At 52.6% G+C, this 15,669-nt stretch overlaps 1 protein-coding gene across 1 annotated transcript in view; it reads left to right on the plus strand.

Moving 5' to 3' along the window:
• MAPT (microtubule associated protein tau) overlaps positions 1 to 15,669 on the plus strand; it is a 106,010-nt gene that overhangs the window by 51,225 nt on the left and 39,116 nt on the right. The window contains exon 4 of the mRNA XM_030888068.2: positions 12,495 to 12,560. Coding sequence (XP_030743928.2) covers positions 12,495 to 12,560 — 66 coding nt within the window. The remainder of the gene's footprint in view (positions 1 to 12,494; positions 12,561 to 15,669) is intronic.

Genomic DNA, 15,669 nt, shown 5'->3' on the forward strand with positions numbered 1-15,669 from the left:
TGTTGCGGTTATTTGAAAATGTGCCTTTCCTATCATGTTCGCCCTGCATTGGACTCCTCTCAGTGCTTTCTCTCAGCTACGTCGCACTTGATACATGATAGTGGGACGGGAGGAAAGTAACAAGAAACAGAGGAAATAACTAGGAGGCAAAAGACATTTATAGAGGTACAAACATAGGTATGCATATATGTAAATGTATTAATAGGGATATAGGTCTATACATATATTTAAGTGTTAAGTATTAAGGTAGCAGATGGGCATTGGGTCTCTACTCAAGTACTCCCTCAGTGCAAGAATATTTGTTCTAATAACCTGGTATTCTGTGATGCTCACCTTCCCAACACGATCACTGAAAATAAAATGGGTGCATAGCAAATGTGGTGAAGAAAGCTGATGGTGCCCGGCTATTAAAAGATCTAGTGTCTGGGGTCTTAAAGGCTTGAAGATAAACAAGTGGCCATCTAGCAGAGAAGCAACTAAGCCCACATGGAAGAAGCACACCAGCCTGTGTGATCATGAGGTGTCAGCAGGATCAGGTGACAGGCATCAGAGGACCCAAAACAAACAAATATTGATGCAAATGATGGGGGTTGGAGAGGAGACCTAAAGCCCATCTGTAGGCAATTGGACATTCCCTCACAGAAGGGTCGCAAGGAAGGAACAAGTCAGCTAGGGTGCAGTATAGCACTGATAGAACACACAACATTCCTCTAGTTCTTTAATGCTTCCTCCCCCGCTATCATGACCCAGTTCTACCTTACAAATCTGGCTATACCGGAATATGTACACTGGTACAGATCAGAGCTCCCCACACACAGAATCCAGGACAGATAAACCCCTCGGGAACAGTAATGGGAGTACCGACACAATGAGCGTGGGGAGAAGGGGGAGAAATGGGGAACCATCTTCAATGATAGATATATAACCCACCCCCCGGGCATGAACAACAGAAATGTTGTCAACAAGAGACAGTGGACGGTGTAAGACATGAAAATAATAATAATAATGATTTATAATTTATCAGGGGTCCATGAGGATAGGAGGGTGGGGGAGGGAGGGAGAAAAAAGAGGAGCCGATACCAAGGGCTCAAGCAGAAAGAAAATGTTTTGAAAATGACGATGGCAACAAATGTACAAATGTCCTTGGCACGATAAATGGATGTATGGATTGTGATAGAGTTGTACGAGCCCCAATAAAATGAGTTAAAAAGAATGCATGATAATAATGGGGACAGAGGTGGGGTGTACGGGGCTTTTCGTTACTACCATTAACCTCTTCCTGTAAATTGCTGCCCTGAGATAAAAGATTTATTCAAGAAAATTAGGGGAAAGTGTTTTTCCCACCATCCCTTCTTGAGTGGGAATTCACAGGGAATCCGTTTGCTTCTGAAGGGCATCTGCTACAGCTCGTCCACCTTTAACATAAAGCATGATCAGAGGTTGCATGTCTGTGTACGTGCGTATCTCTTCATCCATATGGCAGCTTTTAAAGTGGTCATCTTTTGGAAACTGCTGTGAAAGAAATGCATTTTATGATCATGTGTTGCATCCAAAGATTATGCTTCCCAAGAAAGCAAGCAATTCCCAGGAGCGGTTCGTCATTCTTTAGACATCAGCTCCTGGGAGTTTCAGTTGAGCTAGTTTGGAAGGGAGTGACCGATTGGGCTTGGCAGCGACATTTTCGCTAAGGGACAGAAGACTGTGTTGCATAATAACGAGAACCCATGCGTTCTCCAGCAAAAGTGTCCTGAGTGGAGGTCGGCGTCAGAGGAGGGTGTCAAGGAGCTGGACAGTGGGGTGAAAGTTGGGCGCTGATAAAGTAATGCACCCCGACAAATTCATGGAGTCCTGAGTGGCACAGCAGACGTAAGCTCTCAACTACTAAACCAAGAGGTGGGTGGTTCGGATTCACCCCAAGGCACCTCGGCTGCAAGGCCTGGTGACTGAATTCTGGAAGACCCCCAGCCGCTGAACCCCAGGGCTGGGCAGTGGCACACCTGGAGTCACCATGAATCAGAATCCGTGCAACGCAAGTTTGGGGTTTGTTCGGTTATTTTTAATGAATGGGTAAGCGTGGAGGGATTACCGTATAGTTTAACAAGAACAATGTAAACGATGAAGACTGCAGCTGATGAGGGGTGTCTGGGGGACAGGCGTGCTGGGGGCCCTCTTCTTGCCCATGTTATCCCATGGGAGAAGTCCGACAGTATGCTGCCTCCTCGCCATTTGTCTCATGGCCTCTGGAGGCAGCTGGCAGGATTCCTCCCCTGGGCCCGCAGGTCAGGGAGCTGTGTGGCTGCCGGAAACCTGCTGAGAATTGGCCAAGAGCGTCTGACCCCACCGTGCATTGCACCCCACTTGTTTAGTTCGTCTCGGAGCCCTGCTGTGCGCACAGTCAGCGCCTGTCCTGAAACGCAGCCAAAGGCCACCTCCCTTCCCAGGCAGAGAAGGTCTCGGAGCCCCCCTGTGTCTCCCTGAGTTTTTCTCGCTGGCCTGCACCTCTGGTTGTGGGTGTCGTGGGGACTCCTGGAGAGGAGCTTCCATGCCAGCTCTGGGCCTTGCTCAGGACCCCACTCCTGCCCCACTCAGTAAAAATGCCCCCATTGTCTTGTGCCTTTCCAGTATCTTCTTTTACCCACAACTCCACGCTCATCCCCTATCCAGCCTGCCTTGGTGCCTGAGGGTTGGATCCTCCTCCTGGAGTCTCTAGCTCAGATGTCCTCCAGCCTCCCAGTTGTGGCTTTGCCCCAGCACAGTGACAGCTGAGTCTCTAGTTCAACCACGAGGACATCACGGAGTGTCCTGGCCACCCCTGAAACCTAACAAGTCAAAGCCATACTCTGCACCGCGCTCCCCGAGCCCCGGCCATTCCTGGATTCTCCACTCTTGTCAGCAGCAGCGGTACCGTCAACCAGTCAACGTATGACCTGTCAGCCCTTCATCACACCCCCACCACAGCCCCACAGAGCACCAGGATCTCCCCCTCCGCCACCCGGCCCAGGCCTTCTCACGGCAAACCTTGATGTGCCCCTACATATAAAGAAGTAGAGGTGTCAGTCGGCTCAAAGAAAGACTCAAACTCATTGCCATCGGAGTCCATTCCGACTCACAGCCAACTCTACAAGGACGGAACAGAACCACCCCTGTGGGCTTTCCAGACGGCCACTCTTTTTTTTTTTTTTTTAAATCGTTTTATTAGGGGCTCATACAACTCTTATCACAATCCATACATACAGCAATTGTGTAAAGCACATTTGTACATTCATTGCCCTCATCATTCTCAAAACATTTCCTCTCCACTTAAATCCCCGGCATTAGGTCCTCATTTTTCCCCTCCTTCCCCCTCCCCCCTCCCTCATGAGCCCTTGATAGTTTATAAATTGTTATTTTGTCATATCTTGCCCTGTCCAACGTCTCCCTTAACCCACTTTTCTGTTGTCCGTCCCCCAGGGAGGAGGTCACACATAGTTCCTTGTAATCAGTTCTCTCTTTCCTACCCACTCTCCCTCTACCCTCCCTGTTTTGCCACTCACACCACTGGTCCTGTAGGGCTCATCCGCCCTGGATTCCCTGTATTTCCAGTTCCTATCTGTACCAGTGTACATCCTCTGGTCCAGCCAGACTTGCAAGGTCGAATTTGAGTCATGGTAGTGGGAGCGGGGAGGAAACATTTAGGAACTAGAGGAAAGTTGTATTTCTCATCGTTGTTACATCACACCCTGACTGGCTCATCTCCTCCCTGAGACCCCTCTGCAAGGGGATCTCCAGTGGCCTACTAATGGGCTTTGGGTCTCCACGCCGCACTCCCCCGCAGACAGCCACTCTTGATGAGAGTAGACACTCTCGTCTTCTCCTCACAAAACCGAAGCCCGGCAGTCAACGGGCCGGGCTGCTGAGCCACTCCGGGTTGCGGGGAGGAGATGCTCGTCCTTCCCTGTCTTTATCTTCACTGTTGAGAGCCTGGGGGCTCCATCCACACCGGAGCTCAAGGAAACAGGAAGCGGGTGGGCACTTCCAGCTGTTTGCAAGAGTTTCTTCCAGGGTCTCATCGGCCACCTCTCCCTGCCCAGAGGCTGGAAGTGCTGGCCTTCCAATGGGCAGCGTGCCATCCTGACCCAAGCTGGGGCTCTGTAATGGTGAAGGGGGGCGGGGAGCATGGACACTGTGTAGCCACACAAAGGGGCTTTGTCCCCCTTTGTACCGTGCTTAATGAGGTATTCATCTCATTAAGGTTGGGACTGAAAAGTGATGCTTGACTTCTCCTGAGATGGCCAGAGGCTGTCCTTCCATCCGAGTTCATTGATCAGCTACCTACCTGCCCAGGAGCCCCTGGGGGCTCCCAGCCAACCTCTGCACTGCGATCACCACCTCCCTTATCAGCATTAGCACATACACACACAAAATACTCAAGTTCCCGTTAGTGGGCAGTGCTAACTGGGCCCTTTAACCAACAGGGCATAATAATGCCTGCACTAGTGATGGCAATTGCTACCACCACTTCTCATGGGCCAGGCACCGTACTAAGTGCTTTTAATAAGCTTCAAGGAGCTTCATCTTCATGGCAGCCCTCTGAAAGGGGAGGTTAAGCCACTCCTCTAGAGGGCCACAGGCCCTGCTCCCCACCTGCCATCTAGCTCCCTGCCCCCACACTTCAGTCCAAGCCATGAATAGGACAGTGGGTGGCAGGGACGAGCCATGCTGTTCCCACGTGCATGGAGAGTGAGCGCTTCCTCACACAGGTGAGGTGTCCACCGAACCAAGATCTAAGGAGTATTGGCCTGGTGGCTGGGGCGCCACTTGGAAGGCCACAGAGGATTTTCTAGGCACACAGGGATGCTTGGGAGAAGAAAGAGGGCAGGACTGGGCCTGCAGGAGAAAGCACGGAGGGTCAAGAGGGGCGCTGAGGGTAAGGAGGACCAGGCACAGGAGAGCTGAGCCAACGGAGATGGCTGGACAACGGAGATGACAGAGGCTCAGAACCGAGAGAAGCTCTTCAGGTTCCCATCTATGTCTACCCAGCCAGCCAGCCAGCCAGCCATTACTCTTTCTCCGTCCAGGCACAGGCGTTGAGCCAAGACTAACTTGGAGAATCGCCTCAGGCTCTGAGCAGGAGGGGGAAGCCCAGGGTTGCTCTCCTAAGTGCTTCCAGCTCCTTCACACCATGAGAAACTGGTTCCACAAGTAGAAATGAATCCCTGGGGTTCACATGCTTGTCTGCCAACTTTCAGCCAACAGTCTCCAGAGGGGGAGAGGTGCTCCCTATCAGCTTCCCAGTTTACAAATGAGGCAACTGAGAAGCCAGTCTAAGGCTAGAAGACAAGGTAGAGGTGACATTGGGACTTGAATCCAGGCATCTTGAGCCCAGGTCCTGGGTGCCCCAGGCTGAAACCCTACTGCCCATCAGGAGACCGTCGGGAGGACACCCTCCAGCCAGCCCCGCCCTGTGCTGCCCCACGTAACTGCTCAAGCCCTTTGCTCAGTGCGACTGTCCTTTCTCTCTGCGTTCGATTGTGGGCTCTTGGTGGTAACTTGGTTCCTTACAATGACTTGACTCTGTGCACGGTGGGGTCTCAAGAAGTATTGACCTCAATTTTAAGACCTTGGCTTTCCCTGCCCTGTAATACTTAGTCAAGCATTGATGACCTCCCTCTAATGACTGGGACAGATTGATCCCTGGTGGCCAGGGTGCCCCAGGCGAGCAGTTCATCCCTGGCATGTGAAAGGCGCAGATTTCATTGAGTCAATGATTTCACTGAGTCCAAGGCACCTTACCAATAACATGTGCAGTGGAGGGTGTGGACGTCTACTTTGGGCCACTCGGGGTGATGACTGTACAGTTTTCTGGTAGACCATGACAGCTGGCCTTGCGGTGTGGACCTACAGCTGGTTTCTCAATGCTTGGAGATCTTCCTATGAGAGGAGTCGAGTGAAGTCCAGTCATGCACCCATGTGTCCACTCAGCACTGGGCCTGCTCTGAACGGACTATTTCTCAGAGGAAGGAGTTGGGGAGCATTTCTCCAGGAGTTTGTTGGCCGTCACTGAGCGATTGTGACCTGGGGGTACTATGTCCAGTAAAGCTATTGGCACCTACCGCTGGTTGTCCTTGTAGCGGCCTGTACCTTGATGGGAAGTTCTCCAGCAGATTCAAGGGCAACTTTCCCCCTCACTGTGGAACCAGCCCACCGCCAGCCTCTTGGCATGATGGCCCTGATGTGGGGATGCAGCTGTGGGATCCAACCCCCGTGTGGCCATCTCATCCATCTGGGCTCTGCCCTGAGTGAGATTTCAGCCCCACAAGACATTGCTCCCCAAGTCCCCCTTGAGGTCAAAAGGAGGGGTGAGGCAGGCCTTCTGAGGGGTTCACTGTGTGTGTTCCAGAATCTCCCCTGCAGGCCCCCGTCGCTGATGAATCTGAGGAGCCGGGCTCAGGAACCTCCACTAGGAGCACCCCGACGGCTGAAGGTGGGGCCTTGCCCTCCCTGTTGCTTCACCCAGGCAGCCTGCACCCCTCCCAGGCCTCCGGCCCCTGCTTAGCCTCGCTTCCCGGCTGCCTTTGCTGCTTCCTCCTGCTCAGGCCACGAGATGTGCTTGTTCTGCTTGGCAGGCTGGGGTGCAGGGATCCTGCCTAGCTTTCCAGCGATGGTCCCCAGTGCCAGGGGTGGGCACCCTCCATGGTGTCTGGGAGAGACTGGGAGTCAGGCAGAGCAAGTGCCAAACACTTTCTCACCAAGGCCCGTGTTCTGCATCCACCCATTATCCTCCCCAAACTCCCCGAGAAGCCCCACCGTCACACTGGCCCTCCGTGAGCCACCAGGTCTCCGAGCAGCATTCGGTATGAGGGAGGGGACAGGTCTGCACATGTCTTGGTGGGAGAGCCTTCATTTCTTGGGCTCTGAACGTGGCCTGGACCTCTGGACTTTGACCATGGTGTCTATTTGTCTCTTGTAACCTCTCCTCCCCAGAGAGTCGGGGTCTGGGTCATGTAGCTCATGAAAGATCTGGTCCTGGGTTTGACCGTCTTCTCTTCCCACCGTGCCAGTCAAGATTGAGTCTGGCTGCAGATACCAGAGCCCCCCACTGACCAAGGCGTGGAGAGATTTCCTTCTCTCCCACAAGAAGTCTGGCCGCAGGGACTCCCCAGCGTCGCCGATGCTCTTGATCTTTGCCTTCTGCTATCGTGCGTGAGGCGCGTGGATGTCTCGTGAGTGCAGAATGGCTGCTGTCCTTCCGGACATCACATCTCCCTCCTAAGAAGAAAGTAGCCAAGCCAAGTGACCAACAGGATGGATCCCTATGACCAAATATGCCCACCCCCTCCCTTTTTGCTTTCGGAAGCCAAGATTTCTGCTCTAGGACTTTCTAAGCTGATGCCCACTTCGATCTCATTGGCCAGAACTGGCTGCGAGGGAGGCTGAGATGCACACGGAGCATTTTGCTTGTCAGCCTCTTCAATCGAAGGAACCAAGGGAGAAGGACGTTGAGCGAGGCTTTCGACTCACGGGCTTGCTGTGTCTGCCCCACCATCCCTTCCTGCTCCCGGAGAAGGCTCAAGGTTCCATTCTCAGCATCCTCCCGGCCCTGCCCGTGGCTTCTAACGCCGTGCCACAGGGTGAGATCCTGGCTCCGACATTTCGCCAGGTCTTCCCTTTGGGATGCGTTCAGAAAGCGACTGTCGAGTCCAGCCCATCGCGTGGCACCGTGGGTCGTCCATGGAACACGTGGCAGGCGTGGCTCTCCCCGCCCAAGGCTCTTAGCTTGCTGAGGAGACCACCGAGGCAAACGCCTCCTCTCAGAGCTGCTGATGCGAGACGTTTCCTGCTGGTCAGCTCGGACAGTTTTGCGAACGGCCCACTACTCTGAGGAAGTCTGGCAGCCTCTCTTCCAGGCCTTGGGCCAGTCTCCCCAGGCAGGGTTGCCAGCGCTACCACCATGGTTATTCTGGAAGACTCTTCCAACCAAGCCTGGGACCACCAGGAGGGGCCCTGGTGGGTTGGCCTCCGCCCGGCCGCTGCACCTGCGCCCGGGGAAGGGAGCTGAAGTGGACATCACTTCATGAAACTGATGTGGGCTCTTGGAAAGCTGTCGAAGCTGACACGCTTCTGTTTGCCAGGAACAGCTGGAGCGTGCCAGGGCTCTGCTCTGGGAGGAATGCCAATTTGAAGGCATTACCTTGGTGAGGGACAGACAGTGACTCCTGGTAGGAGAGTTTTACCTTCCTGCCTCCACTGTGAATGTGGGCCCACTTCTGAGCCATGGGTCATGGATTCAGGGTGCACTGAGGTCACCTCGAAATGACCCTTCCATTTTACAGGTGAAGAAACTGAGGCCCAGCTTAGACCCAAAGCAAAGTCAGAAGCTTCCAGCCCTAACCCAGGTCCTGTGCTGCCTCCAGGCCAGTTCTCTCCCCTGCAGTCTGCTTTTTGCCACGCTTTCCTCTTTAAGAATGTCGAGGGGTGGGAGGTGGGGGGGTGCTTCCTCAGCAGTCTCCTTTGCTGCAATGTTCCCATGGGGTCTGTAGCACCCCCACCCCCACTCCACCCCCCAACTGGCTCTGTGGGGCTGCTTGCTTGCATGTGACTGAGTCGCTCCCCTCCTCATGCCCCCCTCCACGCACAAGCAGCAAAGGTGAGGGCTGGGGTGGCTGGTCCACCCCGCCCAAGGTGACTCTTAGCGATTTCCAGACGTGACAGCGCCCCTAGTGGATGAGAGAACACCTGACAAGCAGCCCCATGCGGAGATCCCAGAAGGAACCACAGGTGAGGGAGACTGCTCTGGAGCGCTGCCAGCCCAGGGCTGCGCTGTGGATGCGGAGGCCCTGCGTGGAGCCCTGACGGATCTGCTGAAGGACGGGCTGCAAGGAAGGTGGGCGGGATTCCAGCGTCTGGGAAGCTTGGCCTGTAAGGGGCTTGACATCCCGATACCCCCATGGTTCTGTGGCTCCCAGTCAACCTTCTGAGAATTGGGGGACTTCTGGATTCTCTTCAAAGGAGTCTTGGTGGCGTTGGGCAGTTTGATTGGATTTGGATTTCCCTCTCTTCTCGGTCATCGAATCAGTTCCAGAGAGTTCTGGAAGGTTCTCTGAGGAAGGCTGGTGGCAGACACCTATGGTCTTCACACCTGAGATGAAGCCCACCCTCCTGCTCGGTTGGACTCCACCTTGCAGCAGGGTCGACTCCCAGGGTATGAGGCCCCCCCAGGGGCGCCTCAACTGGAGGCAGGATCCAGATGACTGACCACACAGCTGGAGGACCGCAATGCCGCGGTCCCCCCCCACCCCGCTCTGCGACACACAGAGGTTTGTAGTCCAGCATCTGTTTCTGGGACTCTGTGCCCGTTACAAACATTTCTACATAGAACAGGCATCACAAGACTATTCTGTCAACACAGATGACAAGGAATCGGTCAGATGAGGCCCTGGACTTGCCGCCACGGATGCACCCTCGAGCTGCCCGGCCCTGGCTGCAGATGCAGTGGGCAGGCCTTTGGGGAGCGGCCAGCACAGCCTAGTGCACTCGCTGCCATTCCCCGCACGTCCTCTGTACTGGGCTCATGGAAAGGGTCCAGCATTGGCTTGGCCATTCGCAAGGCGCCTGGTAACGCAACAGGAAATGTAGGAGAGTTCTGGACAGCCGTACCACAGCACTGGAGAGGGGATGATGACAGAAAGGGTGCTTCTTCCCTAAAGACTGCGCTCACTGCAGCCTCCAGGGAAGCCCTCGGGTTTTCTGGGGCTCCTCATGCACAGGACAGAGGAGGCCTGGGCAGCCCTGCCCCCAACTCCTCCCTGCTTTTCCAGAGGAAGTCGAAGGACTGACGTCTTCTGAGATGGGTGGAGGGGGACGCTAAAGCCAAGCAGGACCTCATCCTTGAGTATGAAGGGCAGGGGGGGGGGGGCGGATCATGAGTAACTTTATTTTTATCTCCCACTGCCCCTTTGTCATTGATACTCTGGGGAACGTTGACTGCCCAGGATGCACTCACCAGCTCACGCTGGAGTTTTTGTTTTTGTTTGTTATGACTCCTAGGTAATCAAAAGTACGTTCCTCTCCACGGGTCGCAAAACACAGCCTGGAAATGCCCATTAGCGCATCCTGTCACGTGGAGCACTTGACGCTCCCTCTAGGCTGGAGTGGGTGGGGGAGGCAGGGGGAGCCGGCAAGCTCTGCTGCTGGGTCCTGTGCTTAGCTGGCTTACAGTTGTTTACACTTGTTTACAGTCTTTGTCTCCTGGGAACTCGATTGAATCCCTGACTCTTCCTTCCACTCCTGTGCCCTCTCCAGTTCGTCCCCACGGACATCTCACTCCGCCATACTCTATTCCGGCCAAAACTTACTCCCTGCTCAGTGCCTGAAGAACTCTGATGAGGTTGGCTGGCTCCCTCTCAGATGAGATGAAGGTGGCCCCAGGTTCTCCCTAACCTGAGTCCAGATCCAGCCCTTACAAAACTTGCCGATAAGCTTTGCGCAAACAAACTTTGGGCTCCACCGCTATCTCTCATCCTTTTGTTTTCCTGGGTGGGATTCTGACTTCGTTCTTCCAAGCCCCCTCTCCATAGGGGGCATGCACCCCAAGAGGTGCCTTGGAGCCTTTGTGCTGGGTTTGAGATAGGAGGTGGCCATTCCCTAAACCCTCGTTTGAGAGGACACAGCACACAGTCCCTCTCTCCGAAGCACCATTCCCCTCCCCACCCTCAGTGTGCTGGGAGGTTTTAGAGCTGGGCTCCAGCGACCTACTTTGACTGAGCTTTGGCCTCTCATTGAAATTTCCAGGTTAACAACGTGGCCTGCAGAGACGCTCGGCCATGCACGTGAGCCTGGTGCCCTCTTGGGTCCCCATAAAATACCCTTCAGGGACATAGAGAGGCCTGTGACACGATCAGACCACTGGTGCACAAAGCCAAGCGATGGTTCCTCTGGGCACCTCCTTTGTTGGGTCTGCGGGGAGAAGGCAGTTAGGAGATGCCTCAGACTCCCTCTTCTGACTCATGACCGAGAGATTTCAGCTCTGTGTTGGCACTGCCCCAGTGCTGTGATCCCAGCAGTGACATTATCCCAGAATGCCTCTCTGTGCCCTCTGTCCTGAAGAGCCCATGGCCATTTAACTAGACTTGCCACGCTGAGCCTCTCTTCAGTAGTTTTGTCAGAAACAAACTCAAACCCAGTTTGCCCTCAGAGCCCGGCTCCACACTGCTGTCAGATGGCGGTGCGTGCAGCTGTCCCCACGGCAGCGCATGAAGCGGTCCCCTTCAGCTGGTCTTTCTCTTGACTGGCCATAGTTGCCTGCAGCTGCTGACTGGCTGGATGTTTACGAGGCCATGATGTGGCTGTCAGGAATTCCAGGAATTTTCTTTTCCTGAATCCCTCCTCTCTGGTAGGCTTGTGCTGGCCAGGGGTGCTACTTTCTGGTTTCTGCTTTCAATGGAGAAGGTGCCTCAGCCCAGCTCTAGGACATAAGACCAGCGGTGCATCTCTTAGAGGCGGTGACATACTCTGTCTTCGTCGATCGGGGAGTCTTGATTCATCCGCTGTCCTGGGACCAGTACATGTCAATGGGTGACCAACTTGTGTCCTAAACTCTTTCTTCTGGATGCCTGTTTTCACTGTCCAATAGCAATCATTGGATTTTTCCTAATGCAGAAATCAATGTTCTAGGTTGATTTATTTAATCAACTATTGTCGTGGTCAGTCTTCTTTGTTTGGGGAGCTCAAGACGACACCCCCCAAACTATTGCCTTCCTTCCAGCCAGGTAGCATATGTTCTGGGCTAATGTGGCCCAAAGGGTTTATCCAGTAGTTTAGAGAAAAGAAACTCAACAGCTTTGAAATATCTACCATATGCCAGGCACTTAGCTAAACATGTTCCCACAAATTATCGTACTGGCCTGCACCACCCTTCTACAAGATGAATTGGTAACATCCCCTGGGGGTAACAGATGAAGGAATGGAGGTTCAGAGAGGTAAAGTCAGTGGTGCAGACTTGATGTCAGCCTGGTCTGCCAAAATCCACGCATCATCCTTCCCTGAGCCTGCCTGCCCCACTGAGCACCATAGCTGGGACTGAAGACAGTCCATCGGCTATGACTCAACCACAAACTGCTGCTTTGACTGCACCTACCCTGGTCATCATTGTCGACCTTTGCTCCAGGGCCCTGGACTCATTGTTGAGAAGCTCTTTCCCACTAGGTCAAATTCATTTGTAAAGCATTTGGCTTCCAAGTGTTTTCTTTTTTCTATTTATTTATTTATTTGTTTGTTTGTTTTTAATTGCTTTATTAGGGGCTTCCAAGTGTTTCCTTTCATAAACTTTTTTTCCCCCATCAACACCCCCAACAATATTCAGCAAAACCAGAGTGATGTGCAGGACCTGGGTACTTTCAAGCTGTGCCTTTCCTGACGGTTTCAGACGAAACACCGGACGATACAGAGAGCTTTGTGTCTAGCAAGCAATAACTACTTCTGCTTTTTTCTTTTTCATTTGCGGATGCATAAACCAGCTGAAGAAGCCGGCATTGGAGATACCCCCAACCTGGAAGACCAAGCTGCTGGACACGTGACCCAAGGTCAGTGGACTAGAATTGCCTACCACGACTTGGAGACTGGGGAGGAGGGAGAGAGGAACACTCAGCTGGGCTCTGCCCTGAAAGGGGATATGGGGGCTCCCACTTAATTCACAGGGTCATGTGCAGGAGATTTTAGAAGACCCGTGCTTATCGAAAGTAGCTTCTTAGAACTAGAAAGAAGCCTAGCATTTTTCTTCTAGAACCATTTCTAAGTCTTTCCTAAGGGGGTAGTGCCCTCAGAGGAGCCTGGGAGTTGAGAAGCCATGTCCAGGAGGGAAGCAGATCTGTCTGATGGGGCCTCTCTGGCCTGTCCCAGGAGCAAGGTCTTGGGCAGCTCACCTTTTCTTTTGAACTTTTTCCTGGGTTACTTTCAACCCTCATAAGATTTTTCTTCTCAGAGATCAAAATTGCTCCGGTCAAGAGAAGCGGTTTTCTAAAATCATTCATTCCAAACATTTTAAGATGCCTAATGGAAACATCTGAAGATTCCTTCTTGTAGGGCAGGGCCGTTGCATACAGCCCATGCAGTATGGGCTGGGCTTGTTGCTCTCGTTCGCTGGGAAAAATGACCATGCACGTCACATGTATAATGTAGAAGCTCCTAGATCATGAAAGAGCTGGGAAGACGTTCTTTTCTGCAGAACATGACAGCTGTTTGGCACCTCCACTGGTGCGGTCTGGTAGCCCTGCTAGCACAGAGGATTCACACTGCCATCCTAACAGAGTTTGATGGTTCAAACCCACCTAGCTGCTCTGTAGGAGAAAGACCCTTTGGGTCAGTTCCACGCTGTCACCTGGGGTCACTTTGAGCCAGAGTGTACTCAATGGCTCCCACCAAAATCAGCCTGAAGAGGCGTCTCTAGAGGGTCTCAGGAGGCTTGACTGCCTATTCCTGTCCCCAGAGGGGCTGCGACTCCGTGGTCGGCTGATGTTTCTCACCTCACATGGCCTGCGAAGACATGCTTCTGTTGTTGGGCTGATAAGGAGCTTCAAAATAGATTAGACAGGCTGTTGTTGTTGTTGTTGTTGTTAGGTGCCGTGGAATTGGTTCCGACTCACAGGGACCCGACGTACAGCACAAGGAAACACTGCCTGGGTCTCACGGCGCCCTCACAATTGTTCTTATGTCTGAGCCCATTGGTCCGTCTTGTTGAGGGACTTCCTCTTTTTCCCTGCCCGCCTCCTTTACCAAGCACGATGCCTTTCTCCAGGGACTAGTCTCTCCTGACAGGATGTCCAAAGTACGTGAGATGAAGTCTCGCCATCCTTGTCTCTAAGGAACATTTTGTCTGTACGTCTTCCAAGACAGATTCATTTGCTCTTTTGGCAGTCCGTGGTACTTTGAATATTCTTCTCCAGCCCCATAAGTCAAATGCACCCGTTCTTCTTCAGGCATTCCTTATTCAGTGTCTGACTTTCACATGCATATGAATCGATTGAAAATACCATGGCTTGGCTCAGGTGCAACTTAGTCCTCAAAGCAACCTCCTTGCTTTACAACACTTTAAAGAGACGGGATCGGACTGAAGAATGAGTGAAGCCCATCCACTAAAACCCACTGCTATTAAGTCAGTCTGGACACGTGGTGGCCATATATAGGGTGCCCAAAGCTGGAAATCTTTCCAGAAGCAAACAGCCTCATCTTTCTCCTTCAGAGTACCTGGTGGGTTCCAACTGCTAACCCTTAGATTAGCAGCCCAACCCAGGCTGTTGAATAAGTAGCATTCTGATGCCTGCTTCTTCTAGGCCATGTTTTTCGACTTAGGTAAAATTGAAGGCCATGAATACAATCCTGGTGGCACCATGGTTCAGTGCTCTGCTGCTAACCGAAGGGCCATAGTTCAAACCCACCAGCTATTCCATAGGACAAAGACATGGCCGCTTCCTCCTGTGAAGATGACGGTCTATCGGGTGGTTCGACTGTGTCCTTTAGAGGCCCTGTGCATCGGCATCAATTCGAATTCGATGTCAGTGAGTTTGGTGTGAGTGTTTGTTTGGTTTGGTTTTGGCATTCAGCACCTAGGACAGAAACATTTCTGGGAGGAGCTCCAGTATTCTGAGAATAAAATATGGAAGACTCTCGGTGATGGGAAGGGTCACCCAGTTGACTGACTGAAATATTAAGGCTCTGGAATCCATCCAGGGGTTAATTGGGGTGGTGGGGGGAGCCTGGTAATCAGCCTTCAAAATATCAGCATTGAAAATCCAACGGAAGAGGTTCTACTCTGACACGTAAGGGGTTTCCGTGCATCAGACACAACTCAATTGCAATTGTCTTTTTTTTTTTTTTTAAGATACAGAAAAGGCTTTTCCCACCTCCGAGAGTACACCAAGGGGTCAGACCTTTCTTTTCCAAGTGTCACTTGGACCAGGTTCTCTGAGGGAGCAAGGGGTACCATTTACCTAGACCCTGAAGGTCATCATGCTGTGTTTGCCCAGACACAGGGTTACCTCTGGGTTGCCCACCCCACCCCGCAGTGATTCCTGTGGTGCTACTAATATTTGCCGGGCATGTCACCTTATCCTTGTGACTGGGTCGACTATTCTCCCAGCCTGGCTGCTTCCCCATGGAGTGTAGTTGCAATCAGTCATCTTAGGTTTCTCATTGATCAACACAAACTATACAATCATATATTAATGACTTTATAATGTAGGTTTATGTTTTATATTTGGGGCCCTCATCTCTTTGTTATGAGGCTCTTTTAAAGTCTTTTAGTGTGTCCAAATACAGTAACATCCAGTCAAGAGCAATTCCTAGGAAGCTCTGGGAGAAGAGACTCTTCTGGAAGGCCATGGGAACCTGGATTTTCTACAGTCTGATAGCTAGCAGTTCCAGGGCCTCTGGTCTGTCGAGCTGGTTGGCTGATGGGCAGTCATGGCACACAGTCACCTGCTCCGCTTGTCTCCTTGCACTCCTGGTCCCAGGACCACTGTGGTTGGAGCCAGTCTTCCCAGAGTCTGACCGGGCCTGCAGGCCCTGCAAAAGCTCTAGTTGCAACTGTCTCACTCACTCACTGTCTCACTCACTCACTGCCTCACTCTCTCACTGTCTCACTCTCACTGACTCACTCACTCACTGTCTCACTCTCTCACTGTCTCACTCTCACTG

The sequence above is a fragment of the Echinops telfairi genome, unplaced genomic scaffold (assembly GCF_000313985.2).
Source record: "Echinops telfairi isolate 266 unplaced genomic scaffold, ASM31398v2 ScPeMD7_7458;HRSCAF=8496, whole genome shotgun sequence".
Lineage (NCBI taxonomy): Eukaryota > Metazoa > Chordata > Mammalia > Afrosoricida > Tenrecidae > Echinops > Echinops telfairi.